This window comes from Schistocerca nitens, chromosome 10 (assembly GCF_023898315.1).
Source record: "Schistocerca nitens isolate TAMUIC-IGC-003100 chromosome 10, iqSchNite1.1, whole genome shotgun sequence".
Classification (NCBI taxonomy): domain Eukaryota; kingdom Metazoa; phylum Arthropoda; class Insecta; order Orthoptera; family Acrididae; genus Schistocerca; species Schistocerca nitens.
The window spans coordinates 75,819,197-75,842,724 of record NC_064623.1 but is presented as its reverse complement, the minus strand read 5'-3'; the positions used below and the strand labels follow the sequence as shown (position 1 = coordinate 75,842,724).

Genomic DNA, 23,528 nt, shown 5'->3' with positions numbered 1-23,528 from the left:
AATAGGCAGAATACGGCCCTGTGGTCGGCAACGCCTGTATAAGACAAGTGTCTGGCACAGTTGTTACTAAGTTACTGCTGCTACAATAGCAGGTTATCAGGATTTAAGTGAGTTTCAACGTGGTGTTATAGTCGGGGCACGAGTGATGGGACACATCATCGCCGAGGTAGCGATGAAGTGGGGATTTTTCAGTACGATCATTTCACGAGTGTACCGTGTACATCAGGAATCCGGTAAAACGTCAAATCTGCGATATCGCTGCGGCCGGGAAAAGATCCTGCAACAAGGGAACCAACGACGACTGAAGACAATCGTTCAACGTGACAGAAGTGCAACCCTTCCGCAAATTTCAATGCTGGGCCATCAACAAGTGTCAGCGTGTGAAACATTGAACGAAACATCACCGATATGGGCTTTCGGTTGAGTCCGGAACAGCGCTGTTGCGATGGTCGCAGGTTCGAATCCTGCCTCGGGCATGGATGTGTGTGATGTCCTTAGGTTAGTTAGGTTTAAGTAGTTCTAAGTCTAGGGGACTGATGCCCTCAGATGTTAAGTCCCATAGTGCTTAGAGCCACTTTTTCTGGGCTTTCGGTGAGGAAGGACCACTCGTGTACCCTAGATTACTGCACGACACAAATCTTTACGCCTCTCCCGGGCCCGTCAACACCGACGTTGGACGTTGCCTGGTCAGACGAGTCTCGTTTCAAATTGTATTGAGCAGATGGACGTGTAAGGGTACGGAGACAACCTCATGAATCCATGGACCCTGGACGTCAGCAAGGGAGTATTCAAGCCCGTGGAGGCTCTGTAATGGTGTAGGGCGTGTGCAGTTGGAGTGATATGGGACCCCTGATACGTCTAGATACGACTCTGGCAGGTGACACGTACTTAAGCATCTTGTCTGATCACCTGCATCCATTCATTTCCCTTGTGCTTTCCGACGGGTTTGGGCAATTCCAGCTGGACAATGCGACACCGCTCATGTCCAGAATTGCTACAAAATGGCTTGAGGAACACTCTTCTGAGTTTAAACACTTCCGCATCCCACCAAACTCACCAGACATGAATATTATTGAGCATATCTGGGATAATTTACAAATCTTTAACATACTGCAGCGCGTCAGCAACCGAAATGTACAGAAAATAAACATTTTTTTCCAGCCTTCAGCTGCAAGGTAATTTTTACTCGCTTACCTAGGTTTCGATTCCAGTAATGGAATCTTCTTCAGAACAAAAAATTAAATTATTTTGAGAGCCAAACACAGGCCATTTCACAGATTATTTTTATTGTTTAAATTTTTAATCTGTGACATGGCCTGTGTTTGGCTCTCAAAATAATTTAATTTTTTGTTCTGAAGAAGATTCCAATACTGGAATCTAAACCTAGGTAAACGAGTAAAAATTACCTTCCAACTGAAGGCTGAAAAAATTGTTTATTTTCTGTATATCTGGGATGCGTTGTAACGTGCTGTCCACTCCCTTGTACTCTCTTACGGGTTTACGGAGAGCACTGCACGATTCATGGTGTCATTTACCTCGAACACTATTTCAGACATATGTCGAGTCCATGCCACGTCGTGTTGCGACACATGTGCTTGGTCGCGGGGATCGGACACGATAATAAGCAGGTGTACCGGTTTCTTTGGCTCTTCAGTGTTGTATCCTTCCAAGCCAACTGTCTCTTTCCGCAGGAAATATGACTCGCTGCATGTCAAAACTGTCTGGTTTGCAGCGCACCCCAACGTGAAGGTGTTCATCAGCCACGGAGGGATGCTGAGTACCATGGAGGCGGTGTACCACGGCGTCCCCGTGGTGGGGGTCCCCTTCCTGGCCGACCAGTACGCCAACCTGCGCAAGAACGTGGCCAAGGGCGCCGCCGTCGAGCTGGACACGCTGCGACTCACCAAGGAGTCGGTCCTCGAGGCGATCAACAAGATACTCAAAAATCCCAGGTACAGTTTTGAAAATTTTCGTCACATCGAATGTCCGCAATTCTGACATTTCTGCCGTAAGCAACTTTAGACAGCTCACGTAACGACTTTACTGGAGCGAATGGGTTAGTGCTCTACACCACGTACACCCCACAATGTGGGATGTACTTGGGGTAGAGGACTACTTCGTGTCGTTGAGAAAACAATCCTAGGGGAGCAAGGTGGGTTGTGAAATAACTGGGATTGCAGCGATCCGATGCGGGGGCTAACAACGTTGGTTTAATCCAGATTTAAGATAGGTGTCAAATCGGGTGAAGCGAATCTGAAGGAGCTTACGGTACGGTAGTGAGACTAGGATTGATGCTAGGGTTCTCTTCTTTTCTTCTTCGTCTTCCAACCTCCAAGGGCCTCTTTCGTTCCAATCATCCGTCATTAGACTTCTGTCTTCCATTGCATGCTGTATGTACACTACTGGCCATTAAAATTGCTACACCAAGAACAAATACAGATGATAACCAATGGCATCCGATACCATCACGCCGGGTGATACGCCAGTATGGCGATGACGAATACACGTTTCCAATATGCGTTCACCGCGATGTCGCCAAACACGGATGCGACCATCATGATGCTGTAAACAGGACCTGGATTCATCCGAAAAAATGACGTTTTACCATTCGTGCACCCAGGTTCGTCGTTGAGTACACCATCGCAGGCGCTCCTGTCTGTGATGCAGCGTCAAGGGTAACTGCAGCCGTGGTCTCCGAGCTGATAGTCCATGCTGCTGCAAACGTCGTCGAACTGTTCGTGCAGATGGTTGTTATGTTGCAAACATCCCCATCTGTTGACTCAGGGATCGAGACGTGGCTGCACGATCCGTTACAGCCATGCGGATAAGATGCCTGTCATCTCGACTGCAAGTGATACGAGGCCGTTGGGATACAGCAAGGCGTTCAGTATTACCCTCCTGAACCCACCGATTCCATATTCTGCTAACAGTCATTGGATCTCGACCAACGCGACCAGCAATGTCGCGATACGATATACCGCCATCGCGATAGGCTACAATCCGACCTTTATCAAAGTCGGGAACGTGATGGTACGCATTTCTCCTCCTTACACGAGGCATCACAACAACGTTTCACCAGGCAACGGCGGTCAACTGATGTTTGTGTATGAGAAATTGGTTGGAAACTTTCCTCAAGTCAGCTCGTTGTAGGTGTCGCCACTGGCGCCAGTCTTGTTTGAATGTTCTGAAAAGCTAATCATTTGCATATCACAGCATCGTCTTGCTGTCGGTTAAATTTCGCGTCTGCAGCACGTCATCTTCGTGGTGAAGCAATTTTAATGGCCAGTAGTGTATTTTCCCAATGTTAGCGCTCCCATGTCCGTCCCTGGTAGCTGCGTGGTCAGCGCGACAGAATGTCACTCCTAAGGGCCCGGGTTCGATTCCTTGCTGGGTCGGAGATTTTCTCCGCTCAGGGACTAGGAGTTGTGTCGTCCCAATCACCATCATTTCATCCCCATCGACGCACAAGTCGCCGAAGTGGCGTCAAATCGAAAGACTTGCACCTAGCGTACGGTCTACCGGATGGGAGGCCCTGGTCACACGACATTTACATTTTGCGCTCGCCTTCCTCACTTTCTTTTTCTTTGCGGCTGCCGGTTTAAAATCTTTCTTCGTCATCTATGATTAGGTATTATCTGCACGTGCCCATACCTCTGAAGCAAAGCTTTTGTTATGGAGTACGTTATCCCCATTCGCTTCCATTCCTTCTCATTCGTATGTTATCTTGCCTCATTAACTGCAGCCAGCTCTCTTCCCCATTGCTATTCTGGAAATATATCATTGTTTCGTTCCTCTATGTCACTTTTCACCGAATCCTGCTCCAAACACATACACTCTGTCTTGTTCAGATTTGTTTCCAAACGTTATTTGCTATATCCTTCTCTAAGCTCTCTCTGCATGCATTCCATATCCTCTTCACCTTGAGGTAATATTAGTTGGTCCTCCGCAAATAAAAGAAACCGATGAGTGTCGCTACCAATCTTTATTCCCATGCCTGAGCACTCCTTGTACCAGCCATTCAGCGACTCTTCCAAGTAAATGTTAAATAAGCAGGTGATGTGCCGCAACCTTGTTTCAGGCCTTTTTAACGAAAATATTATGGATAGCGTTGTTTCGCATTTTCATCACAAACAAGTTAATCCTCTTTCCTCTCACGTTACCCCTTTTCATTGCTTTCCAAACTTTTATTCTAGGGATATTGTCATACGCTCTCAGCAGGCCCACAAAGATCATGCATGCGTTTTAATTTTCATTTCTGCATTTCTCCAATAACTGCCTGACACAGTGGATATTATTATGACATGAGACATGCTAAAGGTTGTTGATATAATTCCATTTGAGAAGCTAAATAGTTTGCTCAACAACATTGCCCTCTGATTGACAGTTTCCAGTTTTTTTTATGGTTAAGGAACCTAATAGATGGAGTACCCTCAACAATAACCAGCCTGAATGATCAGTACTGGCTCTCATTTGGTTTAATGTGTATCTCCACAGCATATCAGCTACTACCTCGAAGAAAATCCAGTATGCGGATGACCTGGTGGTAAAATGTCAGAACAAATATTATCAAGCATTGTAATAGTAGGCTACCCTGTCGAGTCACTTCATCATACTGAACAAGTAATTTTGCGAGTGGACAGTCCAATTACAAACAAGTAATCGAGCGGCCACAACATTCCATCTACGTAACAATTAGGTATAAAGTGAAGTATTTGTCACTGCGAATTGGATATTGAAGCACCACTGCTCAAGCCTTCCTGCAGGCCCACAAAGATCGTGTACACGTTTTTATATTAATTTCTCCAATAACTGCCTGACACAGTGGATGTTATCAAGACATGAGACATACTAAAGTTTATTGATATAATTCCATTTCAGAAGCTAAGTAGTTTACTCAGAGTTAACATGGCTAGATATCCGATCTTCTCGACCAAATAGCTGTAATTAGTTGGGCAGCAAACGCGGTTATGCTATAAAATGCTGAAATTTCACTCGTGTATTCAGCTGTTGAATACTGAGCCACAGAATGGGGGAGACAGCGCACATACACTAAGACGTTCTACAGTAATGATGGAAGCTGAAGAAACGAATTAAAGTTCGTGCCACGGCTGGGACTTCAACCTGGCTCTCCTTGCGTACTAGGCAGGAATGCTCGCCATTACGCCACCACAGCACTATAGCTAACGTTGCTGCGTGGACTACCCAAGTGCAAACTTCATATCTCTAGCTTATTTTCCTGACCATGGCACAAATTTTAATTCACTTCTTCAGCTTCCATCATTTTCGCAGATGAAGATTAGATTGAAATGTGTCGAGGAAAATTTAATTATTAGATCTATAGATCACCTGCACCTGAGGTGCAGGATTTCCCTATTACATCCAACGCTGGGGTGCTATTCCAGTGCCGGGAAGCCTCAGCAATAGTGATGATTTAAGAAGGGGAAAATAATCTGAAGATGTGAACTGACGTTTGTGTTGGGTACGGCAGTGGAGGTCGGTGTAGTCTGTGCAGCAATGGTGGAGAAATGGCTAGCATTCTTGCCTTGTAAGCAAGACTTCCATGATTATTGTAGATAAAGATGAGCCACCAATGTCTTGAGAGAAATTTGATTATAAGAACTGAGAAAGTTTGCAAGGTAATATTTCATAGCTAGATCAGAAATGTAAGGACTATGGTATGAAGATTAGCATCTCCAAAACGAAAGTAATGTCAGTGGGAAAGAAATATAAACCGGTTGAGTGTCAAATAGGAGGAACAATGTTAGAACAGGTGGACGGTTTCAAGTACTTAGGATGCATATTCTCACAGGATGGCAACATAGTGAAAGAGCTGGAAGCGAGGTGTAGCAAAGCTAATGCAGTGAGCGCTCAGCTACGATCTACTCTCTTCTGCAAGAAGGAAGTCAGTACCAAGACTAAGTTATCCGTGCGGCGTTCAATCTTTCGACCAACTTTGTTGTATGGGAGCGAAAGCTGGGTGGATTCAGGTTACCTTATCAACAAGGTTGAGGTTACGGATATGAAAGTAGCTAGGATGATTGCAGGTACTAGTAGATGGGAACAATGGCAGGAGGGTGTCCACAATGAGGAAATCAAAGAAAAACTGGGAATGAACTCTATAGATGTAGCAGTCAGGGCGAACAGGCTTAGATAGTGGGGTCATGTTACACGCATGGGAGAAGCAAGGTTACCCAAGAGACTCATGGGTAGGAGGAGTCGGGAAAGACCAAGGAGAAGGTACCTGGATTCGGTTAAGAATGATTTTGAAGTAATAGGCTTAACATCAGAAGAGGCACCAATGTTAGCAGTGAATAGGGGATCATGGAGGAATTTTATAAGGGGGACTATGCTCCAGACTGAACGCTGAAAGGCATAATCAGTCTTAAATGATGATGATGATGATGATGATGATGATGAAGAACTGAGACATTCGTCTGAATGAGGCCACAAGGACCTTCACAGGCGCTGTCGTATCTACCCCAATTCAGTGGTTGCCTGTTCCGTTCAGTATTGACCCTCCATCTGAAAAGCGAAGCTGGCAAGTCGCACAATATTAAGAAGGCAATGTAGCGGAGAAACGGATAGCATGATGTACTATGAAGAATTCCCCACTCCACGTTTTCAAAGATTGTCTGCGAGACGCCCGCTAAACCCGCTGGGCAGAACAGGTAATAGGATTGTGGAAAGGGCCAAGGGTTGAGGTTAGTTTCTGCTTCTAATTGTCATTTATTGTAATAACCTTTACAACCAAAGCGGCACATAGCCGAATCTTTACGGCTGAAGGCCTCGAACAAGAATTCTTAACAAGATAAAAATCCAATTAAGACAGCAGTAAAATAATTCAAAAAACAACATACGCAAAATGCGGTACAAATGGCTGAGGGGAACAATTAAATTCCAAAATTTTAGAATATATTACCATAGACCTTTAAAGGGAGAAGGTCAACAAGAAATCTTAAAAAAATCAAAAATTCAATTAAGATGGCAATAAAATAATTTAAAACCAAAAAAGCCACATATGCAAGGTGCAACACAAATAGCTGAGGGCCAGAATTAAATTTCAAAACTTCAGAATATATTACCATAGACCCTTTAAAGGCAGAAGGCCAGCATGTTTAACAACAAGAAATCTTAAAAAATCAAAAAGATAAAAATCCAATTAAGACAGCAATAAAATAATTTAAAGAAGCAACATATGTAAGGTGCAATACCAATGGCTGAAGGCCACAGTTAAGTTTCAAAATTTTAAAATATATTACCATAATCTTTAAAGGCAGAAGACCACAGTGTTTAAGCCTGAAAGATAAATTTAAAAATCAATTTTGCAAAGTTTTAAGAAAACAAAACAAATAACCATAAGCCTAAAATTTAAAATAACTGACGACAGATAATTAAACACCGGTGGCACTCAGAAGGCCTCCAGGGAGGTCGGTCTGCCCTCCTTCACTTAAGTGAGACAGGTGGTGAGCCCAACTATACTTGACCCGTCAGAATCCAACTAGCGGAAAGCCACGGACCGACCGACACTACGACTTGCTTCCCATCATTCACTATATGAGAACTCAACCGGAAATGTTACAAACGTGATAATCCACAATAGAGTATGTATTAGATGTCAAAATTACACACCACGTTTGACAGCGACAACAGGTGAGGAAAGGACGCTGCCTGAAATTACGTTAGTGGCCAGGGTAGGTAACCGGAACACTAACGGCCACAAGGCAGAAAATTCCATTGGTACACTTGAATTTTAAACACGGCAATATAGTTAACTTCACTCAAAAGAACACTGCCTGAATTTACGTCAGCGCCCAGGGCAGGTAACCAGAACACTAACGGATACAAGACAGAAAATTCCACTAGTGCACTCAAATCGTAGTCGACTAAAATTGTTAATTGCACCGCATGGCGGCTAAATCTCAGCCGTAGAACCAATCAGTGTTGCTCACTGGAAAAGCTCCCTAACAGCAAACCACCGAAGCGAACCACCACAACATGAATAGAGGTGGCTTGGGTAGTTGAAACCACTACTCAACTTTGACGTCCTGGGTCGGTGAGGCACGAAGCTCATCGCCATCGGACAGCTCCACACGCACTCCGAGACTGCACAGGGACTGCCAGCGGCCCCAGCCGACTGCACCGCGCGCAGCTAACTTCCCTCGTCGGCCAACAACCGACCGACTCACTCCAGACCCCCTAGCCGGAAACTATACGCACCGAACCAAAGATGGCACACGGCGCAAATATCGATACACATCAGTGCTGCCACACGTACAAGGAAGAAGAACCACAAGGTTCAAATGGCTCTGAGCACTATGGGATTTAACTGCTGAGGTCATCAGTCCCCCTAGAACTTAGAACTACTTAAATCTAACTAACCTAAGGACATCACACACATCCATGCCCGAGGCAGGATTCGAACCCGCGACCGTAGCGGTCGCGCGGTTCCAGACTGTAGCACCTAGAACCGCTCGGACACATCGGCCGGCCCGCGACAAGGGCGGGAAACCAAACACAGATACACAGCGAAGTTCACGAAACCGCGTAGCTGGGACAGAGCACGGCTCAGCCTGGTAGACTTACGAGGTGCATTCAACTTCCAAGCCCTCCGATTTTTTTTCTCCGGACTGGAAAGAGATAGAAACATGCGCATTGTTTTAAAATGAGACCGCGTTCATTGTCAATACGTCCCAGAGATGGCAGCACCGTACGGCAGATGGAATTTTACCGCCAGCGGCGAGAATGAGAACTGTTTTAAATACTTAAAATGGCGACGTTTTCCTTACTTGAACAGCGTGCGATCATTCATTTTCTGAATTTGCGTGGTGTGAAACCAATTGAAATTCATCGACAGTTGAAGGAGACATGTGGTGATGGAGTTATGGATGTGTCGAAAGTGCGTTCGTGGGTGCGACAGTTTAATGAAGGCAGAACATCGTGTGACAACAAACTGAAACAACCTCGGGCTCGCACAAGCCGGTCTGACGACACGATCGAGAAAGTGGAGAGAATAGTTTTGGGGGATCGCCGAATGACTGTTGAACAGATCGCCTCCAGAGCTGGCATTTCTGTGGGTTCTGTGCACACAATCCTGCATGACGACCTGAAAATGCGAAAAGTGTCATCCAGGTGGGTGCCACGAATGCTGACAGACGACCACACGGCTGCCCGTGTGGCATGTTGCCGAGCAATGTTGACGCGCAACGACAGCATGAATGGGACTTTCGTTTCGTCGGTTATGACAATGGATGAGACGTGGATGCCATTTTTCAATCCAGAAACAAAGCGCCAGTCAGCTCAATGGAAGCACACAGATTCACCGCCACCAAAGAAATTTCAGGTAACTGCCAGTGCCGAAAAAATGATGGTGTCCATGTTCTGGGACAGCGAGGGCGTAATCCTTACCCATTGCGTTCCAAAGGGCACTATGGTAACAGGTGCATCCTACGAAAATGTTTTGAAGAACAAATTCCTTCCTGCACTGCAACAAAAACGTCCGGGAAGGGCTGCTCGTGTGCTGTTTCACCAAGACAACGCACCCGCACATCGAGCTAACGTTACGCGACAGTTTCTTCGTGATAACAACTTTGAAGTGATTCCTCATGCTCCCTACTCACCTGACCTGGCTCCTAGTGACTTTTGGTTTTTCCAACAATGAAAGATACTCTCCGTGGCCGCACATTCACCAGCCGTGCTGCTATTGCCTCAGCGATTTCCAGTGGTCAAAACAGACTCGTAAAGAAGCCTTCGCCGCTGCCATGGAATCATGGCGTCAGCGTTGTGAAAAATATGCACGTCTGCAGGGCGATTACGTCGAGAACTAACGCCAGTTTCATCGATTTCGGGTGAGTAGTTAATTAGAAAAAAATCGGAGGCCTTAGAACTTGAATGCACCTCGTATATGAAGCGACACAAAATGCTACCTTCTGCTTGTCAGATTCAAACATTAACCTGTAAATTCATTGTATATACATTTGTTGATGTTCTGTAACATCATACGATGGCAATAACTGGTATTGTTCTCATCTCAACCCTCGTGGAAAGGCATGGAGAATGAATGCGAGTGTAAATAAGTAACCAGTGTGTAGTCACAGTGTGGCATGTTAAGTGACGGGAATGTATCATTCAGTACTCTACAAACACATTTCTTGCCTGAAAGTTGACTCTACTGTACACACGGTCGCAACACTGCGGAGTAGACACAGCGGCAGAATCATAGAAATTTCACACATCGCAAATCTGCGACGGGGTATTAGCGAAACAATGGGAATTAAGATTACGAAAATATACATATACTGGACTAAGCTCAGCAAAAACCCACAGTAATGTTCTGGATTATTCCACCCTAGAAAATAAATGGAAGCAAATAAACAAATAAAATTACAAAATTGGCTGTGGCAGCGCCTCCATTAATTGAAATCAGTGACAGTCAACCGGGTCCCTACCGCCCACAAGAGGGCTTGGAAGCTTTCCTGTTGTGTGATAGACGGTAGCGATTATAAAACATTTTCATTATGTATTCATAACATTTTGACACAAATTTTTTGGTAAGTGATTATTATTATATGCTTTAACTCGCTGTATCTCTACTTCATGAACTTCACAAAGCAACGTTACGTTGCTACTTCATAAATGATCATTACTGAGGCTTTGAGGAACCCAGTAGGCGTTTAGAAAATTTTGCTGCTAACAGAGACTAAAGTGTAAATGTCGTGTCAGTGGGGCCTCCCGTCGTGTAGACCGTTCGCCGGGTGCAAGTCTTTCGATTTGACGCCACTTCGGCGACTTGCGCGTCGATGGGGATGAAATGATGATGATTGGGACAACACAACACCCAGTCCGTGAGTGGAGAAAATCTCCGACCTAGACGGGAATCGAGCCCAGGGCCTTAGGATTGAGATTCTGTCGCGCTAACCACTCAGTTACCGGGGGCGGACAACAGACACTAAATACCAAGGAATTACAATTATGAGCAACTTAAATTGGAAAGAACACATAGATAATATTGTGGGGAAGGCGAGACAAAGACTGCGCTTTGTTGGCAGAACACTTAGAAGATGCGACAAACCCACTAAAGAGACAGCTTACATTACGCATGTCCGTCCTCTGCTGGAATATTGCTGCGCGGTGTGGGATCCTTACCAGGTGGGACTGACAGAGGACACCGAAAAAGTGCAAAGAAGGGCAACCCGTTTCGTGTTATCGCGCAATAGGGGTGAGACTGTCAATGATATGATACGCGAGTTGGGGTGGCAGTCACTCAAACAAAGGCGGTTTTCTTTGTGGCGAGATCTATTTATGAAATTTCAATCACCAACTTTCTCTTCCGAATGCGAAAATATTTTGTTGAGACCCACCTACGTAGGGAGATATGATCATCATAATAAAATAGGAGAAATCAGAGCTCGAACGGAAAGATTTAGGTGTTCCTTTTTCCCACGCGCCATTCGAGAGTGGAGTGGTAGAGAAGTAGTATGAAAATCGTTCGATGAACCCTCTGCCAGGCACTTAAGTGTGAATTGCAGAGTAACCATGTAGATGTAGATAGATGTAGATGTAGAGACACAAAAGTGGGTGACAGGTAAAAACATTGACTACCACCGATTAAAAGTGACCTTAATCATTTGTAACATTATTGCAGATGGATTTTTTCCACCTCTGCTTTCAGTGCGGACTAATTATTCCGACACTGCTATTTATGTAGCAGCTCCTTTTTATGTTCAACGAATTGTGGAAATGTATGAGAGTGAACAGACATTAGTGGGCCGTATGACCAACAAAAAACAATAAGATGAACAAAGCAATAAAGCAACGGTTCATGTGCCACATAACGTAGCCAGGAGGAACCACTTCAACTATATGTGCATACCGCTGTCGTAATTGTGTGGAATGATGAAGGGAGTGGGAAAAAGACCAGACTCATGCGAAGTTTTCTGGTTTCCAGATGAGTGAGTTCGCAGAAATGGCGCGACATATGGTGACGAAGATGTTGGGACTCACACTCGACGAAACGTCGTGCCATTTCGATGAACACACTCGGCTGGACACCCGAGAGATTTTTATTAGTTCAGCACGCCTAGAAAACGACGAGCTGATAAATTACACTCCCTTCATCAACATTGTGCTTACTCAACAGTTAATTTTGCTGATTAGTAGTTTCAACCTGTTGTCAGTATCATTCAGGAAGGTTAGTAAACGAGGTGTCCGAGATAATTTGGATACTTAGAGGAAAGTTGATGCATTTTAGTGGCTCAGATGGCTCTGAGCACTATGTGACTTAACTTCTGAGATCATCAGTCACCTAGAACTTAGAACTAATTAAACCTAACTAACCTAAGGACATCACGCACATCCATGCCCGAGGCAGATGCATTTTACTGTCCTTGTGTAACTTGACTGTGGAAGGCGAATTGATAAGGTTAGAAACAATTAATGCTGAACAGAACAAATTACAAAATGTATAACATTGCAGGATCGATCACCAGGTATGAATGGTTGTACTGGGTGTGAAGATGTAGGGATTTTGTAGTGCAGTATCATCGAAACAGACAACTGTATGCAGAGAAGTTGGATGTTTAGAAAGGATGACTGCTTACATTAGCTACAGGGATGGAGGAATGCGTTGAGTTGTGGCTGAGAGTGTGTGGGAAATATTGTCAAAGAAGAGGCGATGGTATTGTACAGTCCGTTCCCTCCTTCTCACTCTTTCACCTCTACTGATCTCGATGACTGCTCTCGACTCCGCCAAAGACCGTATTGCAACCTTACTGCACTGTAAGAGATTATGTTCTAATCTAACACTCAGTTTCAGAATTAACATCATACTAAGTCCCTGACATTGCCATTACAACTAATGTTATAATTTTACAGTATATTATGTGCGAGTTACACATAAATTGTTGTCACAAATATTAACACAGTTTATATATACTGGGTGGTCAGAAACGGTCTCAAGACCTTGTAAGGGTGCGAAACTTTTAAGCTCTGCAATATAAATGTAGATGTAAAACGAGATTATGGCTGATGTCCAGTCATTTTCAACTGTGTATTATTAAAAGTAAGAAACTGAAATGAAAGATTAAAAGAAATTGGAATGAAAAAGTAAAAGAATATCAAGTATAACCAGTTAAACTGGCAGAAACAGGGTATGGAAGTAAACTGTCTGGTATTTGTAGACGATTCTTTACTTGTGTCTGAAAATTTAGCATGTGCAGAAATACAAGTCAATCTCTCGGAACAGACAGAAAGTAAATAATCTTTATGACCTCAGCAGACAAACGCAATTTCTCTAACTCAAAAAAATGTACGAAAATTTTTCCACCTCGACATTTTTCAATTATTGATGTTCAAAAAGTATAAGTGTGTTAAACGGCGAAGATTAATTAGGAAAATGTGCTATACATAAAAGGACTCAGAAAATAGAAAGGAAATATGAAATTAAAAAATATTTACGGTATAAACTGCATGTCAAGGAACACAAATAGAACGCATTATAACACGGTATTAAACCAAAATGCCTCTACGAAACTCAATACCTAGAAATGAATTACAAGTCACAGAAAGTAGAAGTATTGAAGAGAATATCTTGAAGAACAATTTAGGTCCAATAAGAAGCAAAGGTACCTATAAACTAAGGAGCAATGATGATTTACACCAAAAATAGAAAAATTAAGAGAAACACTAACGGAAAGAAGACTGATATTTTATAGGTATTTATACAGGATGAAAGATAATCGTCTGACAAAATAAATATTGAAGTATTCCTATAAGATGAAATCAACACAACTGATCCAAGAAGTTACGTATGTTGCTGTAGTCCTGCTGCATCCTACATTCATCTGAACCTGCTTACTGCATTCATCCGTTGGTCTCTCTCTTTACAATTTTTATCTTATTTACTACCCTCCATTACCAAGCTGGTGAGCCTGGAATGTCCTATCACCCGATCCCTCCATCTAGTCAGGTTGTGCTATAAACTTCTTTTTTCCCAGTTCAATTTAGTACCTCCACACTAGTTACTCGAACTACACATCTAATCTTCAGTATTCTTCTGTAGCACCACATTTGAATAGCTTCTATACTCTTCTTGTCTAACCAGTTTATATTCCACGTTTCACTATTGTTCAAGGCTAGACTCCAAATACCTTCAGTTACCTTTATGTTCGATGTTAACAAATTCCTCTTCATCACACATGGTTTTTTTCCTAAAAACAATACACATTTTATATCCTCTCTTGTTCGACCTTTATCTGTTATTTTGCTATCAAAATTGCGAAACTTCTCTGCAAGTTTTACTATCCTGTTTCTTAATCTAATCCCTCCATGCCCACCTCCATAACTGAGAGGTCAGCACAGGTGGCTACCATACAGAGGACCCATGTTCCACTCCCAAAACTGACAAGGAATTTTTCCTGTGGGGGCGGGGGGGGGGGGGGTTTGTGGGGTGCACTCAGCCTCTCGATACCAACTGAGGGGTTGCTTGACCAAAGAGTAGTGGCACCTCGGCCCGGACCCTGCAAAACGGCCAGGAGAGAAGTGAGCTGACCGCGTACACATCTGTACCACATCTTCATGACGCCACAACCCAGAAGATGACAGGGCTGCTGCTAGACATACCTTAATCCTTCACAGTCTGGACGTCGAGCTCGACAATTCTTTCTGCGTAGCCTTATGTAATTCTGCCTTCCATTACTTTTGCTTTACATGTCTTTTCAACACACTGACCGTTCCATTCAATTACTTTTGGAAGTCCTTTGCTGTCTCTGACAGGATTACCATGTCGCTGGCAAACTTCAAAGGTTTTATTAATTCCCCCTTTAATACATTCCATTTCCAAATTTTTCCATGCATTCTTTTATTGCTTGCTCAATATACAGATTGAGTAACATCGACGATAGGTTACAACACCGCCTCGTTCTATTCTCAACGATTGCTCCAATTTCATGTACTTGGACGCTTACAACTGCAGTCTGGTTTCGATACAATTTATGAGTAACTTTTTACTTCCCTGTATTTTGTCGCTGCCACCTTAAGTGTATTCCAGTTAACATGTTCAACAGCTCTCAAGATCTATAAATACTACACACATCAAAAAAAGTTTTGCATCACCCCGGTTCCCAGAACTCCTGAAGATAGACGTCGACTGTGGATATTGAATCACAGACACCGTCCCTTTAACTGTGCAGAGATGTCACTAAACCCGCCCAAAGATGAAACCAACCATGCATGAGCAGCGTCTATTAGACGCAGGGGTTCCGACAGCCGATCAGTTCCAGTCATTCCACCAGGAAGGAGGTACACGGCTCGTATTGTGTGTAATTCAACCGTGCCTAGGCGGTCAATACCGAAGTTCGACATTGTCCGCATTGTTCCTTTGTGCCAGGAAGCGCTCTCAACAACAAAGTGTCCAGCCATCTCGAAGTGAACCAAAGCGATGTTGTTCGGACATGGAGGATATACAGAGAGACAGGAACTGTCGTTGACATGCGTCGCTCAGGCCGCCCAAGGGCTACTACTGCAGTGGATGATCGCTACCTACAGATTATGGCTCGGAGGAATCCTGACAGCAACGTCACCATAATGCTTTTCGTGCAGCCAAAGAACGTCGTGTTACGACTCAAACTGTGCGCAATGGGCTGCATGATGCGCAACTTCACTCCCGACATCCATGGCGAGGTCCATCTTTACAACCACGACACCACGCAGCGCGGTACAGATGGGCCCAACAACATGCCGAATGGACCGCTTAGGATTGACGTCACGTTCTCTTCACCGATGAGTGTCGCATATGCCTTCAAACAGACCGTCATCGGAGACGTGTTTGGAGGCAACCTGGTCAGTGTGAACGCCTTAGACACACTATCCAGCGAATGCAGCGAGGTTCCCTGCTGTTTTCGGGTGGCGTTATGTGGAGCCGACGTACGCCGCTGGTGGTGATGGAAGGCTGTACGATACGTGAATGCCATCCTCTGTCCGATAGTGAAACCATATCGGCAGCATATTGGCGAAGCATTCGTCTTCGTGGACAATTCGTGGACAATTCCCGCCCCCATCGTGCACATCTTGTGAATGACTTCCTTCAGGACAACGACGTCGCTCGACTAGAGTGGCCAGCATGTTCTCCAGACATGAACCCTATCGAACATTCCTGGGAGAGACTGAAAAGGACTGTTTATGGATGACGTGACTCACCAACTACTCTGAGGGTTCTGCGCCGAATCGCCGCTGAGGAGTTGGACAATCTGAATCAACAGTGCCTTGATGAAGTTGTGGATAGTATGCCACGACGAATACAGGCATGCATCAGTGCAAAAGAACGTGCTACTGGGTATTAGAGGTACCGGTGTGTACAGCAACCTGGATCACCACCTGCGAAGGTCTCGCTGTATGGTGGTACAACATGCGATGTGTGGTTTCCATGAGCAATAACAAGGGCGGAAATTATATTTATGTTGACCTCTATTCCAATTTTCTGTACAGGTTCCGGAACTCTCGGAACCGAGGTGATGCAAAACATCTTTGGTGTGTGTATAAACATAGGCTTTGTGATCTTTAACCTATCTTCTTAGATAGATCGTAGAGTCAGTACATCTTTGCGTGTTCCGACATTTCTCGAGAATCAGAGCAGATGTGCTCCTGCTTAGCTGGGTGGTTACGTGGTTGCCTCCCATGCAGTGGGCCCAGGTTCGATTCCGCACCGGGGTGGAGATTTTTCTCCGCTCGTGAACAGGGTGTTGTGTTATTCTCATCATCATTTCATCCTCATTACCGGCAAGCAAGCCGCACATTGTGGCGTCGACTAAAATAATACTTGCACTCGCCGGCTGAACTTCCCCGGATGGGGCCTCCTGGACAACAATGCCATATGCTTATTTCATTTCATTTCATAGCTCATCTTCCAGAAGGTCTCGTTCTGTCGGGTTTCCCATTCTATAATCTGCATCAGCATTTTGCAATCTTGGCTCATTATGTTATGTACGACTGTAACACCCCATCTGTCACTATTCTGATTTTGGCGTGTGTTCACCCCAGCTGATTGACTAACAGATCAACAGAGAGTGCAAAACTGCCACAATATCGGATAACGCAAAGAAAGTAATAAGCCCCTGTGACTCCTGATTCAACTGCGGTGGCAGTGTTGACATTAATTGATTCATAATTGACCCCTTTTAATTAAAAAGGGGTGCACATTGATGTTATATTCAGCTATTGAACACCAGATGCAAATGTTGAACATAAAATGAATTAAGAAAGTGACTTGGGATTTCAACTACTTGATTGAAAACACATGCACAAATTTATTTTAACTCACGACCTTCAATCATCACATTACATGACTCTCCTAACAGGCAGTGGGATAAATTGCGTTTACGTGGAGTAAAGCGCGATAAATCAAAATTAATTCCTATCGGTGACCCAGGCGTAATGCAAAGTCCGAGAAGAATTCTACAGTACACAGCCCATGAAACCCTCGTGGAAACTTGGGCGACGTGATCCAACAAATTAATCAGTAGCCTAACTCAAGCCGGAGCGGACGCAATATCACCGAATTCAGCATGGCGGGACAGCATCGTTGTGCGGACGTCGGCCGGCCTCGTGGTGCTGCAAGGCTGCGCTTGTCTATTCACTCCTAACTATCTTGTTCAGTACGCAGCTGAACGGAAACTTTCTATCTCCAAGCTCAATCGTTCCTTTTGCAAAGTCCTAAACTGCATAGATGCTCACACTCTCTCAGGGAAGCTGAGTACAGAGCGCCACATCCGCACTCTACACAAGCTGGGAACGGAAAACCTCTACAGAGACTTCTGCCAGTCCACTCTTTGCCTCCGTTTCCCCTCCAGCAAAATAACTTACGCCAATTGCAGCGCAAGTCGCGTTAATTATGCATCGCTTCCCAGCGCCAACCAATGCCTGCTCTGGGAAGTGAACAAATTCCCACAAAATTTCCCTTCCTCTCAACTTTTGCTATTTAGCTCCTCCCAGGCCACCCATCAAGGTTAGCATCTGCATAAAACACCATTTTTTTCCGAAATTCTGACTCCCAGGAGAGAACTTCAAATTCCTTGGTCCTACATTCCCATCAGAGGCCGGCGTATTTCATTCTGTCGCTCTTCACCTGATTTACTTCAGACTCTGCAGACCGTGAATTCAGTGTGAAATTTCTATAGTCACGAACACGCATATTTTGACGTCTGTTGACCGCTCTACCGTAGCTTTGCGCGGCTTTCTCGCATGTTCCACTGAAAATGGGATGACAGACATTTATCAACAGGCATACAAGTTCTCTGTCTGCTCCCCGGTACACTAGCATGGGGTCAACCACCCCCTCACTGTCACTCATCTTAAGGCAGCTGGAGGCCGCGCCCCGTTACCGCTTTCTCAGAGTTCGAGCTGCCCTAAGCTGCCTATTGTCGCTTCCCTAGGCCGCTCCCCAGCCGCGCGCTGCCACCCGGCCGCAGTCAACTCTGAGTACTTCCCTGGGATAAACTAGCCTTCAGTAAATCGACGCGTTTCCACAAAGTTTTCATGTCACATGAATTACTTTAAAACCATCACCCGACATTAATTATTCCAATACGACCATACTATACCCTCTACAAGATGCATTGTGCCTTGTCAGTCATTTTTGTTCAGCCCTACTGTTCGCTCAATTTGAGTTCGGTGATCTTTAATGACTTCATGTAAGTTCTTGCCATCTTACTCGACTTTGTGCACAGTGGTAAAGAGAGATGGGCTACAGAGTGGAGCAGCAACTGTCGTTGGAGGAAAGCTGAAATCAAAACTGATTAGCGAACAGATTATCACAGTAAATAAAAGATTTTTTGAATGTATATTCTCCAGAAGAAGAAGGACTCAATACTCATTGTGCAGCAAGAAACAGAGTCCAGTTCATACAACAGAAACAACGATGATGTTGGAGCCATGTCTGTGTGGCTTCCCATACTGAAGAGGCTCTGAGAATGAGTTTCCTGAGATGCTACTGTTGGGTGTCCTGTATTGCGACGGCAGAGGGGGCTTGAAGTACAGAGCTGCTGGGGGTATGGGTCAGCAGATGCGCACCACTGGGTCAGCCAGATCCCATGTGACTGCAATTGGCGCCAAACGGAAACATTGACACCCTTTGGGTGGTACTGATACGTGATAGCACACATTAAGCTGAGCCGGCCATTATGGCTGAGCGGTTCTAGGCGCTTCAGTCTGGAACCGCGCGACCGCTACGGTCAAAGTTCTGGGGGACTGATGACCTCAGATGTTAAGTCCCATAATGCTCAGAGCCAATTGAACCATTAAGCTGATATTTCGATGACATTCACAACAGAAAAGCAGATGGCGTTGCAGAAAGATATAGCTTTAAGAGCAAAATGTCAAAATTGTAAGAAATCCGTAGCAGTAGCAGTAAGAGAACAAGTAGGAAATAGTCTGAACTATGTAAAAGGAAACAAAAATGAAGTTAAGTTGAAAGAATAAGGAAGGAGTAAAATGAGAGTAATCACAAGAAACTGCAACTGGCACATGGTTCCCAGTTGTCCAGAATGAAGGAAAAAAGGGGAACGAAATAATATTTGAGTAGTAACAAATGAAAAGAAATTGCAACTGGCACATAGTTCCAAGTTGTCCAGAACGAAGGGTAGAGGGCGAAGGAAGTAACATTTGAGTAGCAATCACTTAACTGTAGTGTGACAATTTGGATATGTTGTTCAGACTGTTTTTAAATAACTACTGCCGATAACACGGTTGTGAACCAGAACCTGTTTGTGTCGCCAGCTACGAGCAGCGCATGAAGCGGCTGTCTGCCATCTACCGGGACCGGCCGCAGACAGCCCTGGAGACGGCCGTGTGGTGGACGGAGTACGCCCTGAGGCACCAGGGGGCGCCCCACCTGCGCTGCGCCTCGCTGGACCTCCACTGGTTCCAGCGCTGGCTGCTCGACGTCATCGCACTCATCCTGCTGGCCGCCGCTGCCGCGTCCTCAACTGTGTACCTCCTCCTCAGGAAGGTCCTCTCGGCGCTGTTCCAGGAGGGCGGCAAGCTCAAGAGGTCGTGACACAGCAGTCCAGCTACGGCTGCTGGCGACCCTGACAGTACAAACAAACCCTCCCAGTATTCCATAGCCTACATTCTCATTCCAATCTTGTGAAAATGCTTGTCATTGTATACCACTATTATCGTCACCGAGCTTCAAAGCAAATCACTCCTTACTGTTATTGTTATACAAATAAAAGACGAGGTTGTTCGTAAACAGAGTTCTGCAGTTTTATTACACACAGTACAGCACTGCTGCTTCAGTAGTGGCATTCCTAAACCTCTTCACTTTAGATGACGAATCTACAAGTCCATTCACATTAATGTGACCACCACCATGTTCGACTTCGACATGCAACAACCCCATTCAGGTGGCGGGTGGCAGCACTAGTGGTAGAGGGTATATAAAGCACATCTGAGAGACACGGGAAACAGTGGAGTCATTTTAATGCAGAAACAGAGTGATTTATCAGACATCTGTAAGGGCATGATCATTGGCTTTCAGACCAAGGCTGAAAGCATTTCCCAAACATCTAAGTTTGTAAACTGTTAGCTTGCCACTTTGGTTAAAGTATGAAATGCCTGGCAAAATGGCACTACTCAAAACGCGCCCAGGCCACTGGGGTGCACCAGAGGCCATAGATGACAGGAGATGTGTACAAGTGAACAGACTTGCAACTGTTGCACAACTAACTCCCAGACAAACCAAGCAGCTACCAACAATGCCCCATCAACTACTGTGGATGTCTATGCGATGTTCCTGGTTCATGCTGTCATGCTGTCTACTGTTCATCGCCGACGAAGGCTGGAATTTTCACACCAATACCGCGAACAGACGTCCACTGAGCAGCGACAGGTGGCGTTTTCTGATGAATCACGTTTTATGATCAATGGACAGATGGCTGATGGCGCGTACGGCACGAAACGTCTGAAAGAAAACACCCTGCATTCATCATGTTCTGGGAAACGTTTTCGTAGCATTCTCGGGTGATCTCGTCATTCTGGAAGGCACAATGGATCAACACAAGCATGCGTCTATCTTTGGGAAACCATGCCCACTCACCAAACGAGGTGGTGCAGTGGTTACCACACTGGGTCCCGATTTGGGAGTAAGATGGTTCAAATGCGCGTCCGGCCATCCTGATGTAGGTTTTCCACGATTTACCTAAATCGCTTCAGGCAAATGCTAGGATGGTTCCTTTGAAAGGGTATGGCTAACTACCTTCTCCGTCATTCCCTAATCCGATGATACCGATGACCTCGTTGTTTGGTCTCCTCCCCCTAAATCTACCAACCATGTCCACTCTTACATGCAGTTTGTTTTTCCTCAGCATGAGGGTATCTACCAGCAGGCCAAAGCAACGTCTCACACAGCTCGCAGTGTTCGTGTGTGGTTCAAAGAATGCCAGGAGCAGTTAATCGCACTCCACTGGCCGCGAAACTCCCCATATTTAAATCCAATCGAGGACCCGTGGCAAGCTGTCTATCTACCGTTCCACTGTCGAACGGCACGCGGGAAAAACGAGCACTTACATTTTTCTGTGCGAGCCCTGATTTCTCTTATTTTATCGTGATGATCATTTCTCCCTATGTAGGTGGGTGGCAACAGAATGTTTTCGCAATCGGGGGAGAAAACTGGTGATTGAAATTTTATGAGTAGATCCCGTTGCAACGAAGAAGGCCTTTGAATAAAAATCTCTCGGTGTACATGCCGCGTCAAATCAGGATAAAACTCCAAGCTTTCGACCACTACCTCCATGGTCGTCGTCAGGGCTAAAACTGACTGTCGTGAACTAGCGAGGTTCCCACTTTTATATGCAGAGGGCGGCTTCTGATTGGCTGGAATACGTCATAGCAACAGCGATATGGCGCGTAGTGAAGTGGTGCCCTCTACTTCCATAGATGTAGTTTCTATCCCGCGTTGCTTGCAGCGCCATCCCTTGAATCAGGAGGTAAAGTGCGGGAAGTTTTTCTCTGCGATTTTTCTTTATACAGTGCACTCTTCCAAGTGTTGCTAAGTGCATAGCCGTTGTCTCTGTTAAAGTTACTATCGCTAAGTCTAATTTCGACTGCTTCCCGGATCACAGAGTCCCAGTAATTCGATGCGTGGGCTATTACTCTGGTTTCTTCAAATAAAATCTTATGCTTGTTAAGCAGGCTATGTTCAGGCACCGCTGATTTTTCCAAATACCTGTATTTCAGGTGGCGCTGGTGCTCGATGCAGCGGTCGGCAACGGTTCTTACAGGCTGGCCCACGTAATTCTGGCCGCATTCGCAAGGAATAGTATAAATTCCCGGCGCTCTTAAGCCGAGACTATGTTTGACTGATCTCAACATTTCCTTAATTTTCTTAGGTGGTCGGAAAACTGGTTTTATTCCTTGCCTCTTCAGGACTCTGGCAATCTTGCTCGTTGTAGCACCGCAAAAAGGAAGCCGCGCTATGTGTTGGTCCTCTTCTTGTATATGGCCGGCATCGTGTCTTACTTTCTTGGACAATACTGATTTAATTTCACCGGCAGAATAACTATTCCTCTTGAAAACAGTCGTCAAATGGTTAATCTCGGGACCGAGGTGGTCCTTGTCGGAAATAGTCCTGGTCTGTGTACTAAAGTATTCAGCATAGCTCTCTTGGATGATGGAAGCTATGGCTATGCAGATATAAGTCTGTATGGGTTGGCTTCCTGTACACAGAATGGCCCAGTCGTCCATCCGGCTTTCGCTCCACCAACACATCTAAAAAAGGTAACTTCCCTTCCTTCTCTACCTCCAATGTAAATATTATGTTTGGATGTACACCATTTAAATGTTCGACGAACTGCTGCAGGGTGTCGCTGCCGTGTGGCCAGATTAAAAAAGTATCGTCGACGTATCTGTAGAAGCATGATGGGCGGAGGTGAGCACTGCTCAACGATCGTTCTTCAAAGTCCTCCATGAAAAAATTCGCTATTGCTGGTGACAGTGGCGAACCCATGGCTGTTCCATCCGTCATTTCATAATAATTCCCACTGTATAAAAAGTAAGTGGTCGTCAAGGTATGCCGGAACAACTTCAAAATTTCTGAGGAAAAATGAGCAGCCAACAGTTGTAATGTGTCATCCACAGGTACTTTAGTGAACAGAGAAACCACGTCGAGGCTGACCATGATATCACTTGCGCCTGTCTTCATCTGTTTTATGATATCAACAATCATTTTTGAATTCTTAATATGATGTGGGCAGTGACCAACTATAGGCGCCAACAATTTAGTTAAGTGTTTTGCAAGCCTGTACGTAGCAGAGCCAATAGCGTTAACAATCGGTCTCAACGGGACGTTCTCCTTATGAACCTTTGGCAAACCGTACAATTTTGGTGTACTAGGTGCTCTCGGCCGTAAGTCCTTCACCAGTTCGTCGGGGAGTCCAGAGTTTTTTAGTAGCTCCCTTGTCTTCCTGCTGAGCGTCGATGTGGGATCCCGTCTGAGAATCCGGTACGCGCTGTCCTCCAGTAATAATCCAACTTTCTTGTGG

The 23,528-nt window shown here is 45.0% G+C and overlaps 2 protein-coding genes across 2 annotated transcripts in view; both read left to right on the top strand.

Annotated features, from left to right (window-relative positions):
• Positions 1–20,243, top strand: part of LOC126210535 (UDP-glucosyltransferase 2-like) — a 333,713-nt gene extending 313,470 nt beyond the window's left edge. Inside the window, exon 6 of the mRNA XM_049939786.1 lies at positions 19,997–20,243. Coding sequence (XP_049795743.1) covers positions 19,997–20,044 — 48 coding nt within the window. The 3' untranslated portion in view covers positions 20,045–20,243. The remainder of the gene's footprint in view (positions 1–19,996) is intronic.
• LOC126210534 (UDP-glucosyltransferase 2-like) overlaps positions 1–23,528 on the top strand; it is a 706,192-nt gene that overhangs the window by 127,768 nt on the left and 554,896 nt on the right. Inside the window, exons 4-5 of the mRNA XM_049939785.1 lie at positions 1,733–1,952; positions 19,765–19,900. Of these exons, the coding sequence (XP_049795742.1) occupies positions 1,733–1,952; positions 19,765–19,900 (356 nt within the window). The remainder of the gene's footprint in view (positions 1–1,732; positions 1,953–19,764; positions 19,901–23,528) is intronic.